Source organism: Ostrea edulis, chromosome 9 (assembly GCF_947568905.1).
Source record: "Ostrea edulis chromosome 9, xbOstEdul1.1, whole genome shotgun sequence".
Taxonomy (NCBI): Eukaryota; Metazoa; Mollusca; class Bivalvia; order Ostreida; family Ostreidae; genus Ostrea; species Ostrea edulis.
The window spans coordinates 18,083,147-18,105,890 of NC_079172.1; the positions used below are offsets into that span (position 1 = coordinate 18,083,147).

The window sequence follows — 22,744 nt, forward strand, 5'->3', positions numbered from 1 at the left end:
GCTATCTGGCCACCGGCGATCGAACCCGGCTGACCGCTACAAAATATTATACAGTTATTTACCTTTATTGAGGTCAATGCAATGCTTAACTGTTAGAGAGTATTGTACTTCTCGGGCAGATAAAGCATCCTAAATGTTGAGTTACAAGTGAGATACAGCACTCAATTCTTTGTTATGTAAATAAGGCTCGTGCCATGTTTTTGTTTATGTATAGATTGCTTAATAGAAAATAGCATGTTTAAAACAAAATGAGATGTCCTAAACACCAGAGACTTTAATTATGTTCAGAAATGACTTGTAAATTTAAATCTAATCTATGTAAACAAAAACATGGCACGAGCCTTGTTTACATAACAAGAATCGTGAGCTCTATCTCCCATGTACCTCAACACTGATATTCAAATTTTTCTTGACCATAAGAAATGCCTTTAATAGTTAAGCATTGTAAACATTAACAAGAGTTATTATCCTTCAGAATTATACAGTCAATTTCATTGCTGGAGGGCTGGTCACATGGAGGGAGACAATTTGTGATGTCTCCCTCACGCGCAGGGTGACAACTGTGTTGTCTCCCTTTAGAAGATAACTTCTAATGGCACAAGCGATAAAGCGATCGTTAATCAATAACTTAAGTGTTAACAGTAAAGGTCACAAATAACAATTGAGAAGAAAAATATTCCCATTCGAATGCAATTTTGCATTTCACTTGATGTTTACGTTTTTGTTTTGAAATACATTAGGAAATGTTTACGTTTGACGTTATGTTTTGGCGTCATTCTACTGTGACGTCACAATTGAAAGCTTTCTCTCGTGTAATTTTCTCTTATTTCAGTGTTTTTGCTTTACATCTAATAAATGTATGACAATCACATTGAGTGTAAAACAAAATAGTGCATGTAGTTGTGGGTAACATTGGTTTCACCACTCGAAAACTATTGAAAAGTTATAAGAATTGTCTGCAGAGAAAGTTGTTGTGAATTTGTTGACGTTTTAGATAAAAAAAATAATGAAGTATGGTACAAGTCAATAAGTGTGAGATAGTTTTTTTTAACATTCATTTTCTTCAGGATAATAAAACTATTATGGATTGTTTAGCAGGAAGACATCACAAATTATCAGGTCTGAGTAGGGTTATTGCCCTCAGGCGCATCAGCATCAGGTATATCATAATACTTAATTTCCAAAATTATCTGTTGATATCAATAAATAAGCAATAAATATTGGTATGATGAATAGATTATAGTATATTTTCTAAATATCAATAAATTTCTTGCACCCCTCCCCCCCACAAATATAGTTTCAACAAAAATTCCTCACTAAGCTTTAGACTTAGTTCTAAAGTCATCAGTTCTTGTACATACACTTTTGAAAAGATGTTTCAATTTGAAAAATTTATTTTGGCACATTTCATTACACATCATAAGTTAACACACAGATACAAGTATAAGCACATGTAGGCCTATGACTCCATCAATTCAATGTATTGGACGGATAAAAACATCGTGTATCATAACAAGAGTGTTAAACTGTTAATTTGGACTACAGTATGTAAATTGCATAGAGTGTGGAGCGTAGATTGTGCTGTATATGATACCAACATTACAACACCTGGTCAAGTTTACATATGTCTATGTACATGTACAATATTACAGATCTGTTTTAAGCTGAACATAGTCGCTAGCCACGCTTACAAAGTCCAGCAGTCCCTACCCCACCTATGATGTAGTACGGAAACAGTAGGCGTGGTTTGCGATGATGGGAGAATACTGACTCTGTGAAAACCTTTATATAATCATCACTTTTTCCTATTATCCAAAATATCATCAATATCATGAATTACTTTCGATGTCTTCAACAACGCCTCCCTCACAGAGTGAAAACCCTGTATCATTTCTGTCGTGCTAGGAAGCAAAGTAGACTGGCTTCTGTTGTTGCTATGGTGACTGTTCATTGACATGTGACTATTTTCTTGCATTCTGGTTGGATAATGTGAGGCAGCAGGAGGAGGGAAGTGGACATGATGATGGCTTGTTGACTTTGCTTGTTGTACAGGTGGTTTTGTATTTGTAGCGGTATAATTAGCACTCTGGTGTCCACGACCTGCCATTAAATCTATCCCCGTACTGGACTGTCCACGACCTGCCATTAAATCTATCCCCGTATTGGGCTGTCCACGACCTGCCATTAAATCTATCCCAGTACTGGAATGTCCACTGTTTTGACTTCCATTACCATGAGGAGCTGTATGATCCACAATATCTAAGTGAAACGTCAGGAAAACAATCAAAGGGAGCGAATCACTACATTACTAGTGCTCACTCTACACAAAGGGTCTGCCACTTGTCAACTTGTTGTTTTTAATTTTTTTTTATAAAACTTCGTAAAAGTAAACAATAGGTGAATCATTTGAAAATCTACATCCTTGAGACCAGGATAAAACAAAAATTGACAAATATTTTCTATTGTTGGCATATTTTTTCTATTGTTAGTATATTTTTCTACCAAGAATTTTCAAGTTTGATCAAACAATAGTCCCCTTAGTAAAAAAAAAAAAGGAGTTCAAATTCACAATGAAAAAATGAATTTTACAGTATCTCAAATTAATATATACATGCCTCCTCATGCAGTGTAGATTTAAACCACTATCCTCAGGCATAGAATGGAACCACCATAGAATTCCAAACCACTATCCTCAGGGATAGAATGGAACCACCATAGGATTCAAACTACTATCCTCAAGGGATAGAATGGAACCACCATAGAATTCCAAACTGCTATCCTCAGGGATAGAATGGAGCCACCACCATAGAATTCCAAACCACTATCCTCAGGGATAGAATGGAACCACCGCCATAGAATTCCAAACCACTATCCTCAGGGATAGAATGGAACCACCATATAATTCCAAACTGCTATCCTCAGGGATAGAATGGAACCACCATGGGATTCCAAACTACTATCCTCAGGGATAGAATGGAACCACCACCATAGAATTCCAAACCACTACCTTCAGGAATAGAATGGAACCACCATAAGATTCAAACCACTATCCTCAAGGGATAGAATGGAACCACCATAGAATTCCAAACTGCTACCCTCAGGGATAGAATGGAACCACCATAGAATTCCAAACTGCTATCCTCAGGGATAGAATGGAACCACCACCATAGAATTCCAAACTGCTACCCTCAGGGATAGAATGGAACCACCATAGAATTATAAAATTGGGGAAAATGTGGAAAACTTTATCTGAGTTAAAAAATTGTTAAATTAATACTGAAGCACTCTTAGTAGTTTAGATTCAAATGTTTTATTTTCCAGAACCTAGGTGAAGGAATAATAAATAGGTAAGTCCAAGGTTTACCAGGAAATTCTATAAATAATGTTCTTTTAAAATGCAACATAGCCAAAATGTGTAAACATATCCTTTAATAGTGGGGTAGAAGTTATGGACTTGGGTCACAATTTTAAGTTCAGGATTCACTTCATTATAACAGATCAGCAACTTTGGTGAATGTTGTTCCTTAGAGGCCTCTAAATACACTGACGGGACCTCTAAATACACTGACAGGACCTCTAAATACACTGACAGGACCTCTAAATACACTGAGGAGACCTCTAAATACACCAACGGAACCTCTAAATACACCAAGGGGACCTCTAAATACACCAACGGAACCTCTAAATACACTGATGAGACCTCTAAATACACTGATGAGACCTCTAAATACACTGATGGGACCTCTAAATACACTGACGGGACCTCTAAATACACTGAGGAGACCTCTAAATACTGATGGGACCTCTAAATACACTGACGGGACCTCTAAATACACTGACGGGACCTCTAAATACACTGATGGGACCTCTAAATACACTGACAGGACCTCTAAATACACCAACGGAACCTCTAAATACACTGACGAGACCTCTAAATACACTGACAGAACTTCTAAAAACACTGACGGGACCTCTAAATACATTAACGGAACCTCTAAATACACTGACAGGACCTCTAAATACACTAACGAGACCTCTAAATACACTAACAAGACTTCTAAATACACTGACAGGACCTCTAAATACACTGATGGAACCTCTAAATACACTGACAGAACCTCTAAATACACCAACGAGACCTCTAAATACACTGATGGAACCTCTAAATACACTGACGAGACCTCTAAATACACTGACAGAACTTCTAAAAACACCGATGGACCTCTAAATACACTGACGGAACCTCTAAGGAACATGACTTTTGTCTAAATTACGTACGTACATGATGCATTACATAAAACGTGTCGTCTATGTAACACTGCTAATTTGTATTGAAGGATACAGTTAAAACACTTGATCTTTTGTAGTTCCCTTTGTACCATTCTGTAATACACAATATTAAAGCAATAAATTATAAAACCTTTGATAACAATTCCGTCACATAATCTCTGATTCATAATGCATGTACAGTTAAACCTACACATGTAATCATATGACATTAACAAAACGTGTCATTCTTTTCCCCGATACATATATATTATTACTACAGTAACTTGATCCGAAGAGTAGGATCACGTTGAGTTGACAGGCGCGGATCATTAGATCACACGAGACGCGAAGCGTCAAGTTTGATCTGATGATCCCTGCCTGTCAATGAGACGTGATCCAACTCTTCGGATCAAGTTACTGTAGTAATGATAAATTTATTATATACCCCCTTCTGCATTTTAAATCCACATTTATAAGATGATAAATGTAATCCAAATTATCAAAAACAGACATACCATGAAATTATGTTTTGTCTACGTAGTTTTGTTTTGTGACACGGTCAATATTTTCCACAAATAACGTTGCGTTGATGCATTGTGACGTCATCAGTTTCAGAGGATACTGATACGGAATCAGAAAACCACAGTGTGGTGATCCGGAAAACCGGATCACACGCTGTGAAATCCACAGTATCAACGAACGATACATTGATGGGTATATAATAAAACAAAATAACCAAATTCTAATCACACATGAATGACTTCTAATCACATACAAATTACAGTTCATATTCTATGTTTTATCATAAATGTATGAATGTACGAGTTTACCACACTTACTGTTTCTCACTTTGTTGCTGCTGCCAGTTAGTGTAGAACTCTTTTCTTTGTGACGGAAGACTATTTACCCATGATCCCCATTCAATTGCTGCATCTGTGTACCTAAAGCATTCAAAAACATCGTAATTATTGATTGGCATTTCAAAAGGGGCCCATTAGGAAAGCCATATTAATTGAAAAGGGAGGTCATTGAATAACTATCACACGAAAATCTCCAGATGGATTGACAAAACCACCTCCATTAACCTAAAGGGACAAGAATTGATAAATGTTTGAAAATCAGAACTTATTTTTATAGTTCCTCACACAATGAAAATCAGGAATAAACAAGAAATGTTTCAGAAACAAGTATGCCCCCAGGTGCAAAATTGAAAAGGGTTAAACACATGCATCATTTAATTGATAGTAGTATCACAAATTCAAAATATTGGCAGACAACATCTATCTATATCCCAAGTGGATTGACCTTTGATCATGTGACCTCAAAATTAATAGGGTGTACCAGTGTACCAAGTTTGGTGTCAATCACGCAAATGATTCTTAAAATATCTGAGACAATATCTTACTATGTCCAGTTTGACCTTTGACCATGTGAACCCAAAATAATATAGGTCATCTACTCCTTAGGATGTACCAGTGCACCAAGTTTGATGTCTGTCTAGCAAAGGCTGGGTTCCAAAGATAATGAGCGGACAGTATCTTCCTACGTCCAGAGTGTGTTGACCTTTGACCTCAAAATCAACAGAGGTCTTCTTCTACTCTTAACCAACCCACATATGAAATATCATTGCGATCAAGTGAATGGTTCTCAAGATATTGAGCGGATAACATGTGGACTAATGACATATCAACTGACCGACAGGTGCGAAGCAATACGCCCTTCTTCTCTCGACATTGTGAGGATGAGTACGTAATACATAATTCATCATTAAATGATAATTTTTTATTTTTATAAACATCTACATGTTTGTTGGAAATGAGGGATTACTGAAAACAAGCTTGATCGCCAGACCCCCTCCTACTTGATTAAACATGTCTTGCTTCCTGTACAGGCCAGGCATTTTGATTAAACATTCTTACTTCCTGTACAGGCCAGGCTTTTTGATTAAACATGTCTTGCTTCCTGTACAGGCCAGGCTTTTTGATTAAACATTCTTATTCCTGTACAGGCCAGGCTTTTTGATTAAACATGTCTTACTTCCTGTACAGGCCAGGCTTTTTGATTAAACATGTCTTACTTCCTGTACAGGCCAGACTTTTTGATTAAACATGTCTTACTTCCTGTACAGGCCGGGCTTTTTGACGTCCACCACCTGATACTGCCCATTAGGCAGCAGCAGCTTACAGAAACCTTCTCGGAACTCAGGATTCACCTTTAGCACTGTGGGCATGCTTCCATCTCCTACATTCTGTTTCTTCAGTGAAAAAAAGAGAGATTTTTCCTGATTTTTTTTCATACACATGTATTTTCACTAGTCAAGAGCTAGAAAGATATAGAACAGGGAAATTATTTGATAATTATTTACTGTATGCAACTGTGCTTACCGTATATACTCGCCTATAAGTCGGATTTTTGGAGTTATATTTTGGTCCAAAACTCTATGTCCGACTTATAGGAGTGTCCTAAGAAGATTAGTATTTTTCTGGACGCCGTAATGTATAGCCTAGTATTTTTAAACAACAAAAACATGGAAGAAATAAACAAAATAGTAACTGTTTAATTTGTTGAGAATAAAAAATGGAATATTGATGTCATATCCCAAAATATTATTGGAACACAGATGAATACATAGTAGTATCGATATGAATTTGATTTGTCGAGAAAAACTATCAAATATCGGCGCATTTCTCAAAATATCATTTGAAACACAGGTAAAAACATTAGAACATTGATTTGAAATTATCAACCGGTTTTTGAAAAAAGTTAGACCGACTTATAAATGGGTCAATATGGCAATTCCCTCCAAAATAACCTAAAAACTATACAACCGATTTATAGGCGAACCGACTTAGAGGCGAGTATATACGGTATTTTAATGCATTACTAGTATATTTTCCCTCATTTTGTTCACAGGAATATTTAAATGAGTTATCCTTTATAAAGAAAATATGTATTGAGTCGAATATTGAAATGCTGCTTGCTAAATTATTTCATCATCTTTCCAGGTACCAAATAACATTGCATATAACACACTGTTTATATTTTGCAACATCAAAACCATATTATATATATCGATTCAGGGAGAAATGAAGGCAAAACTTAAGTAATGAGATAAAATTCAAGAAACTTTGTCTGTTTATCAGCTTCATGGTTTACTTTGTCCGTTTTCTGTATACTTTTATCAGGTTTACTTTGTCCGTTTTCTGTATACTTTTATCAGGTTTACTTTGTCTGTTTTATCTGTACTTTTATCAGCTTTACTTTGTCTGTTTTATCTGTACTTTTATCAGGTTTACTTTGTCTGTTTTATCTGTACTTTTATCAGGTTTACTTTGTGTGTTTTATCTGTACTTTTATCAGCTTAATAAAATGAGCTTTACTTTGTCTGTTTTATCTGTACTTTTATCAGGTTTACTTTGTCTGTTTTATCTGTACTTTTATCAGGTTTACTTTGTCTGTTTTATCTGTACTTTTATCAGGTTTACTTTGTGTGTTTTATCTGTACTTTTATCAGCTTAATAAAATGAGCTTTACTTTGTCTGTTTTATCTGTACTTTTATCAGGTTTACTTTGTCTGTTTTATCTGTACTTTTATCAGGTTTACTTTGTGTGTTTTATCTGTACTTTTATCAGCTTAATAAAATGAGCTTTACTTTGTCTGTTTTATCTGTACTTTTATCAGGTTTACTTTGTCTGTTTTATCTGTACTTTTATCAGGTTTACTTTGTGTGTTTTATCTGTACTTTTATCAGCTTAATAAAATGAGCTTTACTTTGTCTGTTTTATCTGTACTTTTATCAGGTTTACTTTGTCTGTTTTATCTGTACTTTTATCAGGTTTACTTTGTCTGTTTTATCTGTACTTTTATCAGGTTTACTTTGTGTGTTTTATCTGTACTTTTATCAGCTTAATAAAATGAGCTTTACTTTGTCTGTTTTATCTGTACTTTTATCAGGTTTACTTTGTCTGTTTTATCTGTACTTTTATCAGGTTTACTTTGTGTGTTTTATCTGTACTTTTATCAGCTTAATAAAATGAGCTTTACTTTGTCTGTTTTATCTGTACTTTTATCAGGTTTACTTTGTCTGTTTTATCTGTACTTTTATCAGGTTTACTTTGTGTGTTTTATCTGTACTTTTATCAGCTTAATAAAATGAGCTTTACTTTGTCTGTTTTATCTGTACTTTTATCAGGTTTACTTTGTCTGTTTTATCTGTACTTTTATCAGGTTTACTTTGTGTGTTTTATCTGTACTTTTATCAGCTTAATAAAATGAGCTTTACTTTGTCTGTTTTATCTGTACTTTTATCAGGTTTACTTTGTCTGTTTTATCTGTACTTTTATCAGGTTTACTTTGTGTGTTTTATCTGTACTTTTATCAGCTTAATAAAATGAGCTTTACTTTGTCTGTTTTATCTGTACTTTTATCAGGTTTACTTTGTCTGTTTTATCTGTACTTTTATCAGGTTTACTTTGTGTGTTTTATCTGTACTTTTATCAGCTTAATAAAATGAGCTTTACTTTGTCTGTTTTATCTGTACTTTTATCAGGTTTACTTTGTCTGTTTTATCTGTACTTTTATCAGGTTTACTTTGTGTGTTTTATCTGTACTTTTATCAGCTTAATAAAATGAGCTTTACTTTGTCTGTTTTATCTGTACTTTTATCAGGTTTACAGTTTACTTTAGACAACCTGTGCACTGTTGATTCCTTCACTGTGCTGTATACAGCATTCCAAACGTTTCGAGAAGTCACACCATGTGTCTAACGACGTGCGGTCATTAAACACGATCCGGACATGTCCACTAGAGAAGGCCGTGAATCGCCCATGGTCAGGAACCATGCACTCCTCCAGTAGGCTGGTAGGCAAGGTCTCTATCACCAGGGACTGTTGCTGAAATTCAAATGTCTTGGTTGGTTTAAACATGTAATGAAAATTAATCATTAAGATATGTTCAAATGAAAAGGAGAGCTATATCTAGTTCATTAAACTTCCAGCTCTACAACAAAGAGAATTTCTGTTCTGTATTGTGTGGTTTTCTGGTCTCTACAGTATGTTTTTGGGTTCTCTATTGTATGTTTTTGGGTTCTCTATTGTATGTTTTTCGGTTCTCTATTGTATGTTTTTCAGTTCTCTGCAGTGTGCCCTTTTGTTCTATATACAGTATAATTTGTCCAAACCGGCCTCTGAGTACTCTGGCGCTCTGTCAATTCCGGCCACAAAATATAGTCCCTAACATTTCTTTAACAAATCCTTTATTATTAATACTCCGGATACTGCGTATTCTGTATACCGGTATCGGCCAGCTTACACAGTCCCTACTGCTATCTATTTAACTTTAATTATCCTGTGTAAACCGGCCCCTCGATGATACACCACCCTAATTGTTACGGTCAATTGTATTCGATGTACACGAGGTCCCAACTGCTCGTAATTAGCTCTAATTATTGTATTTAAACCAGCCACCCCACGATGACCAACCTGTCGGTATTCGGTCGATCACACGCGGTGTACACAAAGGGTGTTTTAAGGGGAGCCTCAGGTAAGTAAAAGAGTGCAACTGGCGATGAGTCGCGATCAGTTTAAAATAAAACCTGATTTTTGGAGAATGCACTTTTCAATTATGACAGCACCAAGCACGGGGTAATGGGGCCCTCCCCCCTAATGACAGAGATGAGAACTGGCATTAAAAGACAAAGTTCAATTAATCGATGAATTCAATACATTCTTGGAATGAAACAAAATCGGCAACAATCCAGTTATGTTTTCCAAAAGCAGGGTTTCCCCTCGTGGACTTCTCGGAGCTCTACGGCAGACAGTGATGATATGCAGTTAGTTAGAACAACTCGCCATGTCCGGTCGATCACTCGGCATTGTATTAGTTTCCGTTTCACAAATTGAGACAGTTGAAAGCGATACATTTACAATGAAAGCTGGGAAAGACAAATTTTAGACGAACACAACACAAACTTGACAAACGTACATAATGTAGCACTTGAAAACGGCGATGATGTAGATGAAATCGACAATTTACCAACAGAAAAGTGCGCGAATAATTCCCAGATTTTAAACTGTTTAATAAAAATTGAAACTTTTTCAAATGAACACTACAATAAAACACTGACATTTATATTTTTACATTTTGAATTCTTTTGTGATAATAATAAAACGTTAGCAATCATTATACACGTATGCATAGACAGTGAATACAAGGGAAGCAACTCTCATACTTGTCAACATTCTGCACTCTGGACTCTGTGTAAACCGGCCAATTTCTTTGGGTCCACACATAGCCGGTTTAGACAGATTATACTGTAGTGTGCTTTTGGGCTCTCTATTGTATGTTTTTAGTTCTCTGCAGTATACCTTTCAGTTCTCTACAGTATGCTTTTGGGCTCTCTCTAGTATGTTTCTTTTAGCTCTGTACATTATCATTTTCTGTTCCCTTAAGTATGGTTATCTGCCCTCCATAGTATGCTTTTTCCATCTTTTTGCCTCTCTATAATATGATTTTTTGGCCATCCATAACATGGTTTTCAGCTCCCTACACTACCATTTTCTGTTCTCTATCATATGCTTTTCTGCTCTTTATAATTTTTTGACTCTCAAAAACATGATTTTCTGATTTCTTTAATATGATTTTTTTTAACTCTCCATACAATGCTTTTCTGCTCTCTTTGCTATGATTTTTAGCAAACCTGACTAAAGCACAGACCTATATTATAAATATTCATGATATATGTCAATACATGTACTTTAGTCAGATTTATTTTTAGCTTTCTAAATCATCATTCCCTGCTCTGTACATCATCATTCCCTGCTCTGTACATCATCATTCCCTGCTCTCTACATCATCATTCCCTGCTCTCTACATCATCACTCTCTACATCATCATTCCCTGCTCGCCACATCATCATTCCCTGCTCTCTACATCATCATTCCCTGCTCTCTACATCATCATTTTCTACATCATCAATTCCCTGCTCTCTACATCATCATTCCCTGCTCTCTACATCATCATTCCCTGCTCTCTACATCATCATTCCCTGCTCTCTACATCATCACTCTCTACATCATCATTCCCTGCTCTCTACATCATCATTTTCTACATCATCATTCCCTGCTCTCTACATCATCATATATGATTAAACCCAATGTATGCAGTTAGTGGTAAAAGAGTTGTTGTAATACATTTGCATACATAGTGTACCAGAACTTGATTTTAAGAACTAAATACGGTTATTACCTTCCAACAACACACATCTGCCTTCATCAGAATTTTGTCCTCTTGGTTTGCCTGATTTAGAAACCTGTAACAAATGCAAAAATCTATTTGATGTGAAATACTAGTACCCACATTAGAGTAACTACATATTTAATTCTGACATCATCATTATCACTGAGCAGGTTTGGTTTTTAGTAACAGAAAAATAAGTTAGGATTACTGTAAATCTCTCTTTATTAATGAGCACTTTATCAATTAAAGATGTCATCAAATTGTGTAGATAAGACTTTCAAGAATAGTTTATACATATCCTTGAAAAACTCGGACATCAAAAAAATGTCCTAGTGTTAAATGCCACAACACAAACTTGTATTAGATGACGTACAATGGTAGCTATTTCTTACAGTGTACATTGCCTTTTTTGAGTATTCCTTATCTGAACTTTGATGCATGACAGAATCTTTCTCCTGTTTGGAATATTCATTCATGTTACCTTCTTTTAATTCATTTTCATAAAGTACATCCAATAGCTAACCTGCTGGCTCTTTTGATCAACTTTTCTACTGAGTAGGCAGTTCCTGGAGTTGGTGGGGGCAGGATCTTTACTGAGTAACTCTTCTCCTCCACCTCACCCTACACATTATAGCAGATTGTCTGTGTATATTCTATTACATTGTACATAATACCAGAATACATGTACATCTCCTGTTACAGTGTACATGTATATATACTGTTACAGTGTACATGTATATCTCCTGTTACAGTGTACATGTATATCTCCTGTTACAGTATACATGTATATATCCTGTTACAGTGTACGTGTATATCTCCTGTTACAGTGTACATGTATATATACTGTTACAGTGTACATGTATATCTCCTGTTAAAGATTACATGTATATCTCCTGTTACAGTGTACATGTATATCTCCTGTTACAGTGTTACAGTGTACATGTATATCTCCTGTTACAGTGTTACAGTGTACATGTATATCTCCTGTTACAGTGTTACAGTGTACATGTATATCTCCTGTTACAGTGTACGTGTATATATACTGTTACAATGAACATGTATATCTCCTGTTACAGTGTACATGTATATCTCCTGTTACAGTGTACATGTATATATACTGTTACAGTGTACATGTACATCTCCTGTTACAGTGTACATGTATATCTCCTGTTACAGTGTACATGTATATATCCTGTTACAGTGTACATGTATATCTTCTGTTACAGTGTACATGTATATCTCCTGTTACAGTGTACATGTATATCTCCTGTTACAGTGTGCATGTATATCTCCTGTTACAGTGTACATGTATATCTCCTGTTACAGTGTACATGTATATCTCCTGTTACAGTGTGCATGTATATCTCCTGTTACAGTGTACATGTATATATCCTGTTACAGTGTACATGTATATCTCCTGTTACAGTGTACATGTATATATCCTGTTACAGTGTACATGTATATCTCCTGTTACAGTGTACATGTATATCTCCTGTTACAGTGTACATGTATATCTCCTGTTACAGTGTACATGTATATCTCCTGTTACAGTGTACATGTACATCTCCTGTTACAGTGTACATGTACAGCACATTAAAAGGATAGTTTTTCTATACATTGTATAATGTGTTTCTACCAAATGAATATTAACATAATGTAATGTTTTTGGTTAAAATCTTTTTTAAAATTATTTCCCTTATATTTACCTTGTCTCCATATGGAATGATGTGTTTGTAGTAGTGACCTTTGACCCCCTGTGACACAATTACACTTCCATCTCCAGGGAAAATCTCGAGGACTTTGGTAGAAGACAGTCGCAGTATTCTACAAATAGCAGTTATTCATTGATAGTTATAGTAAATGTATATCATACAGCCATTCTGGCTGTGAAAACAAAGTTCACAGCAACAAATTTGTAAAATTCTGAAAGCAATCTCCTTAATTGGGTTTAATTTTGAAGACATTTCATGAATTGTTATTCAATAAATATATACCATACAAGGATTCTTAGAAGTAAAGTCATGTATCAAAACCCCTACACTTTCACAGTCTTACCTAAAAATAACACCCTCTACCATTAGCACTTTCAGCTGTCCTTGTTTGAATGTGGTCAGATTGTCCAGACTGTTTTTATCATCATCGTAGATATACTTAGTCTGTAACTTATGAAGATGCTGGGCAGGACACGTTAGTGGAGTAGGGGTCGGAAATGGGGACATGTAGGCCTTCTCCTTACTGTACTGCTGGCTGACAGGTGCTCTCTGTGCCTTCACACCTCCCTCTACTATAACCAGACAACACACATACCATCATAATTACAATAATGTCAGCGTGCTACTACTGTAACCAGACAACACACATACCATCATATTTACAATAATGTCACCTCCCTCTACTGTAACCAGACAACACACATACCATCATATTTATAATAATGTCACCTCCCTCTACTGTAACCAGACAACACATACCATCATATTAACAATAATGTCACCTCCCTCTACTGTAACCAGACAACACACATATCATCATATTTCCAATAACGTCACCTCCCTCTACTGTAACCAGACAACACACACACCATCATATTTATAATAATGTCACCGTGCTACTACTGTAACCAGACAACACACGTACCATCATATTTACAATAATGTCACCTCCCTCTACTGTAACCAGACAACACACACACCATCATATTTACAATAATGTCACTGTGCTACTACTGTAACCAGACAACACACATACCATCATATTTACAATAATGTCACCGTGCTTCTACTGAAACCATACAACACACATACCATCATATTTACAATAATGTCACCTCCCTCTACTGTAACCAGACAACACACATACTATCATATTAACAATAATGTCACCTCCCTCTACTGTAACCAGACAACACTCATACCATCATATTAACAATAATGTCATCGTGCTACTACTGTAACCAGACAACACACATACCATCATATTTACAATAATGTCACCTCCCTCTACTGTAACCAGACAACACACATACCATCATATTTACAATAATGTCACCTCCCTCTACTGTAACCAGACAACACACATACCATCATATTTACAATAATGTCACCGTGCTACTACTGTAACCAGACAACACATACCATCATATTTACAATAATGTGAGCTACATCGTACATTCCATATATTGTACAGTTAATTGGATGATATCTCTTTTTGGTGTCACTTCATGAGAATGTAAAGTGCTATTTTTGGAAGGCTATACATCTATACATTGCTTACATCAACATCTGAATTTACAAGAGAGGGTTCCTGTGAATTAACATGAATGTTACTTTTCTACATATAATGAGGTATTCTATCAAAGCTGTATCCCACACATGTACATATCTATGTTGATTTGGGTGTATTTTGCAAGATTAGATATTATTACCTTATCTACTATATAAATTGATATTACATATTTTTTCTGTTTTCCAACTTTAATCAGCAGAGAAAGGTACACAAAATGAGCAGGGGTGAAACGGTTCATCACGTGACCTACTATTACCCGATCACATGACGAACTGTTTCAATCCCAGTCATGTGACGATCTGTTTCCCGGTCATGTGAGAAACTATTGCCCAATTAGCAGATTAGGTAGTAAATTAATTATTCCATGCCTACTAGGGAAACAGTCAAAACTATTGCCCCTCGGTAGTGGCAAAAACCTGGGAAACTGTTGTCCTGGCCTACAGCCTTCGACAACAGTTTCCCGGGTCTTTGCCACTACCTTGGGACAATAGTTTTGACTGTTTCCCGAATAGGCAGGAAATAATTGTATACTGTGTTCACTTTACCAATTTCATCTAGCTTTATACATACATAACATTTTAAAAATATAGAAAGAAGTATTGTTGATTATACATACACATTGTCTTTTCATATTCCTCTCTCTTATCTATCATCGACCTTGCCATGTTAAGGGGGTGTCTCCACGCCACTGGGCATTCATCACAGGAGAAGTGTCGGGTCACCCAGGTATACAGACGCCTCGTCGACGTCTCCTCTACAGAGTCCTGCTCAGAATGGGAACTGATTGAACTGTGATTGGAATCTCTGGAGGGACTTTGAGGTGGTGTGTTTGATGATAAGTTCTGTTGTTTTGCTGATTTTTGTGCAGCTGCAGTACTGTGACTGACTTCTAACACTGGCTGGGATTCTTGGACTGATGATTCATACCTTTCTGAATGACTCTGTGATCTGGTGTTTGATTGTGAATGTTGATGATTTACTGGAATATCCGTTGATTTGGAATTCCTCGGAGATTCAATCATTTCCAAAAATGACCCATCTGTCTCTCTGTCGCTCTGCTGCCTGTAATGTCTGAAGGCTGATTTTTTGCCCCCTATCTCAATCTCCCCCTCTTGGCTAGGTGCGTGATTTGTGGGTGTTGAGTAGCGGTGAAATTGCTCTTTCGCTTCCTGACCCTCAGGAGAAGTGTGAGGACTCCTCATGCTGCTGGCCATGCTAATGGGCGAAAAATTTAGTTCATTCCGAATTTGTTTACTCAGAGATTCATCAATCTGTGGACTTCCATTTCCATTTTCCTGCACCTGTCCAAAATGACTGTCATGATGCGAAGGTATGAGATTTAACCCTGCCTCTTGATCAAACAAAACCTTATTATAACCATTTTTTAGCTTTGTGTCCAGAATTTCTTTGCGATGTTCTGTTGAGTTGCTTGATGACCCTGGTTTGTGACTTTTCCTCTTGTGATGAAGTCTCTTTGATTTTCTGGGTTCAGTGCTGATCTGAGATAGGTAACACACAGTGAAGTCCTGTTGGTGTGGAGAGAGGACCAGACTAGCGTACTCATCCTCAGACAACAGACGGACACTCCCATCTGGCAGGTAGTCTATCTCACACTCTTCTACAGTTCTAGGCCATGCTGCTTCCTTGATATTTGCATAAAGAGGCTACCAAAAATAGAACAAGCATTCTGTAAGTATTGCATAGTAATACATGTCCCCTACCGGTCCCAAATCAAGTTCTTTGCGTAATATTCTGGGTGCCGCCCCCCCGAAATTTTAATTGTATTGCTTTCTGTATTTTTAAAAAATAAAATTTGATCATCAAAACATGTCAATGATCATTTGCAAACAGAGATGTATTTATCATCACATCAAACAACTCTTCAATTGTATTGTATCCTCAGCCTCGAGTTCTAATGTGGTGTTAGGAACAACCTTCACTGGGTCATCCCTAATATTCTATACAATGAAGCATATGAAGATTGGCATTTTCACTTCTATCTAGCATCTTTAACATTCACAACTTCCTACCCACATTTCTGTCACAGGTGATGTCTAAATCTTGTGTGTTTGAATAAAAAATTGAAAAATTCTAAAGTTGGATATTTTTGAACAACAGGTGGATATCATTTTTAAATCAGGAAATATGATAATTTAGATCTTTTGCAATATAGATATGGCGATACAGATGAAGTGAATTACATGCCCTAAATTATAAAGATCTCACAACACAATAAAAAACACACAGGACAAAACAGATTACAAGAATTAATTCAGTCAACCATAAGACTTTTGCTAGAATAATTCACCTGTAATGTAAGTGAGACCTAATGTGTGTCTACTCATACTATAAACACATATTCCTAAGTTAAGGCATTCATGATTGTAGAGAAAAGTTCAGGAAACTACATTCAGTACAAAGTTCCATAAATCACTTAAAAATCAATCAACTGTGACGAAACTTAATCTTAATCTGTAAACATATAGTAGTAAACATCATACCAAATTGCAGCTTTTTAAATCAAAGTATGGTGAAAAAAAATCCCAAAAATAAAAATTGATGAAGTTCATTCAACCATGCAACTTAATCTTAAAATTTTCAGTGAAACTGGATCTAGATCTTCTAAAGTAACACTATATCAAATTTCAGATTCCTAAGTTAAAGCACAGTCAAAAGTCCTGAATAATATATGCAGCACAAAGTCTCATAAAAACCGTTCCAATGTGACAAAACTTAAACTTAATCTGTGAAAATAACAGTTGTAAACATCATACCAAATTTCACTTCCATGATAAAAGCATGATGAAAAAAAGTACGGAAAACTAAGTTGTGACAGACACACGGACGGACGGACAGAGTACAAATTAGTAGTCCCTTTCTGCTCTGACGGTAGGGGACTAATTAAGCTGTAATAATTATAGACTTTCAAAGTGAAAATTGTCAGCGTACATTTATAAGCTATACATGTACTAAGCAGCATAAAGGATATTCATGAGTCTAATAGAAGCTGGTAATTATACATGTATAGACATTTGTCAGTGATATTTAAATCTCAGTCCTAAACGACCGCAAAGAAACATATGTACACTAAATTAATTAATGGCGTTTCAAATTCAAAACTATGAACAAGCATACCAGCATGGATTTAATTTGAACAGTACTTACAACTATTTGATCCGGCATGTTTAGATCTTGGCAAATAAATGGTTTCTCTGCAAACCTATTCCTAAAATCTAAAGCTTGAATCAATTTGTGCTTGTAGTCACTTGTCACAAACTCGCATCTCTGACTTATGGCTTTCATCCCTACAATGTTGAGAACAAAATTCACATAAAAAATGATCTATAAAAACATATGTAAATTATTACTCCATTCTATCAAAAATGGAGACTTGCTTTTCTGTATTTGATGCTATAACATGCATGAAATGCAAAAGAAAAAACAAGATATGTTTGTAAAACACTATGCCACTGAGCATGGCAAAATATGACCTTGATCAGTCTAGAGCTTGACATAGACTTTTAATTTAATCAAGCATGAAGAAATCATCACCATGAAGGATCAAAGTTGTGGATATACACTGAACAGAAGTGGATAGACATATTGTTATGTCCCACCATCATTCGTTGTATGGTTTTTATGTCCATCTTAATTAATCATTAATTATCAGGACATAAAAACCACACAACGAATCCAAAATATTCGTTATAATCTAATTAATTTTTTGTCACTCTGCAAGTTCAATATATTCATTGATGTTTGTAAATATTTATGTATTAGTACAGTCATTCTTGCCCAAAATATAGCCTAACCTCAAATAATTGCAACATAAATGTTTTTGTCTTCAAATGTTGAATTAAGGGATGCTCTAGCATATACATGTATCGACAGTCGAGCACAAAACAAAGGGAAACATGTATTTTGTGGGCAAAAACTTAAATTTTGATAAAAATCACCAAAACCTGGGAAATATGACAAAAATAAAAGGAACACCATCATCATAGACATCCAGAATGGTGTTGACATTCACAAATTACTTTATTCATACCAAAATTTCAAATGAATGGATTTTTTACAGGATGAAATGCCTTATTTAGGATGATTGACTGAATGTTGTTTAACGTCCCTCTCGAGAATATTTCACTCATATGGAGATGTCACCAATACCGGTGAAGGGCTGCAAAATTTGGTCTTATGCTCGGTTCTTATAGCAAATGAGCAGGGAGGGATCTTTATCATGCCACACCTGCTGTGACACAGAACCTCGGTTTTTGCGGTTTCATCCAAAGGACCGCCCCATTTAGTCGCCTCTTACGACAAGCAAGGGCTACTGAGGACCTATTCTAACCGGATCCCCATGGGGATGAAAGTAGGAGAGAGGTAATAGGAAACTCATAAACATTGATTCTGACACAAAATGAGATACTATTTATAGAAGACAGTAAAAGAAGTGATAATTAATGAGCTTGCAACCTCTACCACACATCTCCCTTTCTTTCACAAGGTCAATAATTTTAACTGGTTTCTTTTAGAGACTTCACCACCTCCATAAAAAATTCCTCTGATATGTTGTCCTTGGGGATTCCAGGGATTGTTTGTTTAGGTTCCGAATGATCTTGTTTGGATGTTGGGATTTGCTGACCAGTTTGAATGTTTGGTGATAAATCAGCGGAGGCAAAGAGCTTTTATCTGACAATTCGTCATTTCTTTCTCTTCAAATATATATTAGTTTCTATGAGAAAACTACATTTTAGATAGGAAAGACACCAATACCTCATTTCCTATCAGAAAATTTGAAGGTTTGTCACAAAATAAACAGTTCTTGTCGAAATGAAAAGTATGTGACTTGATTAAAAACTTGTTTATTTAGACACCAAATCTATTTGACTGTGTTGGGATTTGTGTAGCCATAGCAACATTTTTGATGCAGTCTTTGGCCAGACGTTGTTACCAGTCATTTCTGACGACACACATCTTGTTCACACTTGTGCTCCCCTTTTCTCTCAGTTGCACAATATCTTGAAAATCATAGAGAGATGTAATGAAAAAAACACAAAGTTCCATGACTACCTAAAAATTAAGAAGTCAATGTAATTCACTTTTTCAGGGACAAATGCCTAATACTTTGAAAACATTTGATCTTACTAAATCAGCTGGAATTTATTCTTACGTATTCTGTAATCAGCATGATTAGAAGCTAAATCAAAGTCCTAACATTTCTTTGCTACAATGCTTGAAGGAGTATTCATTGATATGTTGTCCTTGTGTCTTTGCGATATTTAACTCTAAACATTACAAACTAATGAAAAACGCTGCTTTCCATACTTTTTTGTTGATAGCAAGGGCTTAGATATTTTTTTGGCATGATATTTGATATTTTTCAAATTGTAATTATAGTTCTTTGACGATATGATCTCAAAAATACATATTGCTATTTTTGGTACAAAGACATTCATTTGCATATATGCAAATGTAAATACTTCATGGTCAAAAATTAATACAAACCTCATGCAAATTAGTATTTAAAAAGATAACATTGACATACCAGTGTCTGTATAACTTGTTTTATCTCCCTTGTCAACTCTTCGGAATCTATGGAAGCCATGTTGTGACAAACTTTATGTTATGAAAATGTGCAAACTTTGATTTGCAAATCGGTGACTTTCCCCTTTTTTGATTGTTTTAAATTTTTCATATAATCATTATAAGCATATATTCCACAACAAATTCCACAAAAAATCATTTTTGTTGTAATTAGTTTGATGTAAAACAGAAGAATGACTGGACTATAATATAGTAAAAGATCACTTTCAATTGGAAAAAAGTTACTTTCAAACACATACCATGAGCAGGATGTATGACCTCTTTTGGACTTTCGTGGTGGACAAATGTTGATCCACATGGCGCCACCTGGAGACAGGACTGGTCCACATAGCGGACTTCTACTGCATCGTTAGAATACAGCACCATCAGTGCCGGGGAGGTCATGGTGCCTCACTCTCTCTTTAGACTTCAATCACCTACAACAATAAAAATTACTTGATCAAAATCATACACATGGTGGATTGAATGTACAGGGTAATCCTTATCCGAGATATTTTGATTTCATGTGGTTGGCAACTCCTCATTTGCCATTTGATCAGTTTTTCACTCAGATTAAAATCATATATTTTATCTGCTCTGATAGTATTATGTTGTTAGCTACATTACTGGAGCAGATCAAAGATCAAAGATCTGATTTCAATCCAATTGGTAATTTAAATTTTGCAATATGTAAATGGAATGCATCGTAATTTTTTTTGTGTTTTACAAAACTTGACATGTTTCCAAAGTGTCTTTCACTCGATTTACATATTAAAGCTGAAGTAGTTCAGAATGTTTTGCTTTTACTCCCTTGCCAATTTTTGAGTTAATAATTATAATAAATGTGTGTGACAAATCAAAGGCGCTTGTTTCTTTACAGTATTTTCATTGAAGAGGCGGATTAAATGTCTGAAGTTGTGTAACCTAAGATGCTTTGACAGCTGTCCATACGCATCCTGATAACTTATGAATTTCTTTTATCCTGTTATGAATATAAATACTAATACTTTTTGCTTCGCCCTCACCTTTACAATTCAAGGGTTATTGATTCGTTACCTCACACTATCCCTTGACATCAGTCACCATTCAAAATATGGGTTTGGGACAGAGGATGATGCAATAAGCTAAAATCAAATCAAATCATCCAATCAGATTCCTTGTTTAAGATGCAAGTTTGGTAAGAAGAAATACATAAAGTAAACAATGGTCTTCTTGAGGTACTATTCTCAATATCATCAGCATTATGTGTTGATTTTATATGTAATGTAATTAATGATTCACATTTTCGTCCCTTAAATGTTGTAGCTATTCATTAATTTATTTCAATTTTAAATAACTTGTTCAATTTGTTGAAACACAATCGACGAACATACTTGGGAAATCCATTGTTTGAATTATGTGGCTCAAATTTTAAAACTTCGTCTAATTGTTTCTTTAAAAAGATAAATTTCCGACAATCAATCGAGGGTCACAAATTCTACATCATGTTGCCGATGTCGCTCCATGTGTGTTTATAGTGTGTGTTTATAGTTTCGTTTTCAATTGATTATAAAAGCTGTTGTCCGATTGGCTCCATGCTACAGGCTACAATCCAATTATATGCTTGAATGGTGATGTCAATAACGAATCAATAACCCTTGACTTTTGAAGATGCTTCACCCTCAAACATGGTCACACTTAAGGAGCTACTCTACATTGTCAAAATGGCTGACTTCCTTTTAAAATATGGATGAAAATATAAACATCAGCAATATTTGTCTATTCATTTAAAAATTTTTCGCCTAGCTGAGTAGCTCAATAGGTTAGCACGTCGACTGCTGAACTTCAGATCGCATGTTCGAGTACAGCAGGGGTTTTAAATTTTTCTCAGATTGCTTTCAACTAAAACTGCATTTTTTCACTAAATAAAGTATATTTGAAAGTTTTCGAAATATTGTTGTACATATCCTCCACTTTTCATCCATATCAAATTTCTCTGGCTTAAGACATATTACAGATCGAACCCGTCTGACCACCACACAATCGCCTGCTTAATCAAAGTTCCGTCAGAAAATATCTACAACGTAAAAACAATCAGTGAGCTTCACGATCGTTGCAAAGCTTACTATTTGTTGTTTACATTAGGGGGTGGTGGGGTGGTGGGGTGGTGGGGTGTTTGTGTCGTGCTCCAGTGGTTGAATAAGCTACCCGGTAGCACGTCAACATGTCTTTAGAAGCACCATTATTTGCTCTTGAGTTTTATCGTAATCATGCAAAAATAATACTACCATCAAATAATCTTCGAGTTGAGATTACATTCTTTTCCATATTGTTTATGTCGCCCCCTATAACAAAGAAGAAGAGTTTGCAAAATATTGTCCCTCATAACTG

The 22,744-nt window shown here is 35.5% G+C and overlaps 1 protein-coding gene across 4 annotated transcripts; it reads right to left on the bottom strand.

Annotated features, from left to right (window-relative positions):
- Positions 1-1,376: 1,376 nt before the first annotated feature.
- LOC125659541 (uncharacterized protein C5orf34 homolog) lies at positions 1,377-22,717 on the bottom strand. 4 transcript variants are annotated; one of them, XM_056148713.1, is made up of 14 exons: positions 22,642-22,700; positions 21,431-21,498; positions 20,635-20,811; positions 17,957-18,096; positions 15,408-16,455; positions 13,562-13,790; positions 13,213-13,330; positions 12,030-12,127; positions 11,516-11,579; positions 8,962-9,162; positions 6,387-6,523; positions 5,109-5,210; positions 4,343-4,383; positions 1,377-2,259 (listed from the first exon to the last, which is right to left on the bottom strand). In XM_056148713.1, the coding sequence occupies exons 3-14, from the start codon at positions 20,777-20,779 to the stop codon at positions 1,796-1,798; spliced, it is 2,787 nt and encodes a 928-aa protein (XP_056004688.1). In that variant the 5' UTR covers positions 20,780-20,811; positions 21,431-21,498; positions 22,642-22,700; the 3' UTR covers positions 1,377-1,795. The 4 variants fall into 4 exon arrangements, with proteins under 4 accessions (XP_056004688.1, XP_056004689.1, XP_048747192.2 ...); XM_056148714.1 differs by lacking the exon at positions 21,431-21,498 and having other exon boundaries at positions 6,387-6,517; positions 22,642-22,717; XM_048891235.2 differs by lacking the exon at positions 21,431-21,498 and having other exon boundaries at positions 22,642-22,717.
- Between the last annotated feature and the right edge of the window lie 27 nt (positions 22,718-22,744).

What these genes read in the sequence shown, in the direction of transcription:
- LOC125659541 (XM_048891235.2), bottom strand. Translation starts at nt 20,779, where the DNA reads ATGACCTCCCCGGCACTGATGGTGCTGTATTCTAACGATGCAGTAGAA. An exon ending in GGTCATACATCCTGCTCATG is followed by an intron (nt 18,097 to 20,634) that starts GTATGTGTTTGA and finishes TCAACATTGTAG; the next exon opens with GGATGAAAGCCATAAGTCAG. An exon ending in AAGCCCGGCCTGTACAGGAA is followed by an intron (nt 5,211 to 6,386) that starts GTAAGACATGTT and finishes TGAATGCTTTAG; the next exon opens with GTACACAGATGCAGCAATTG.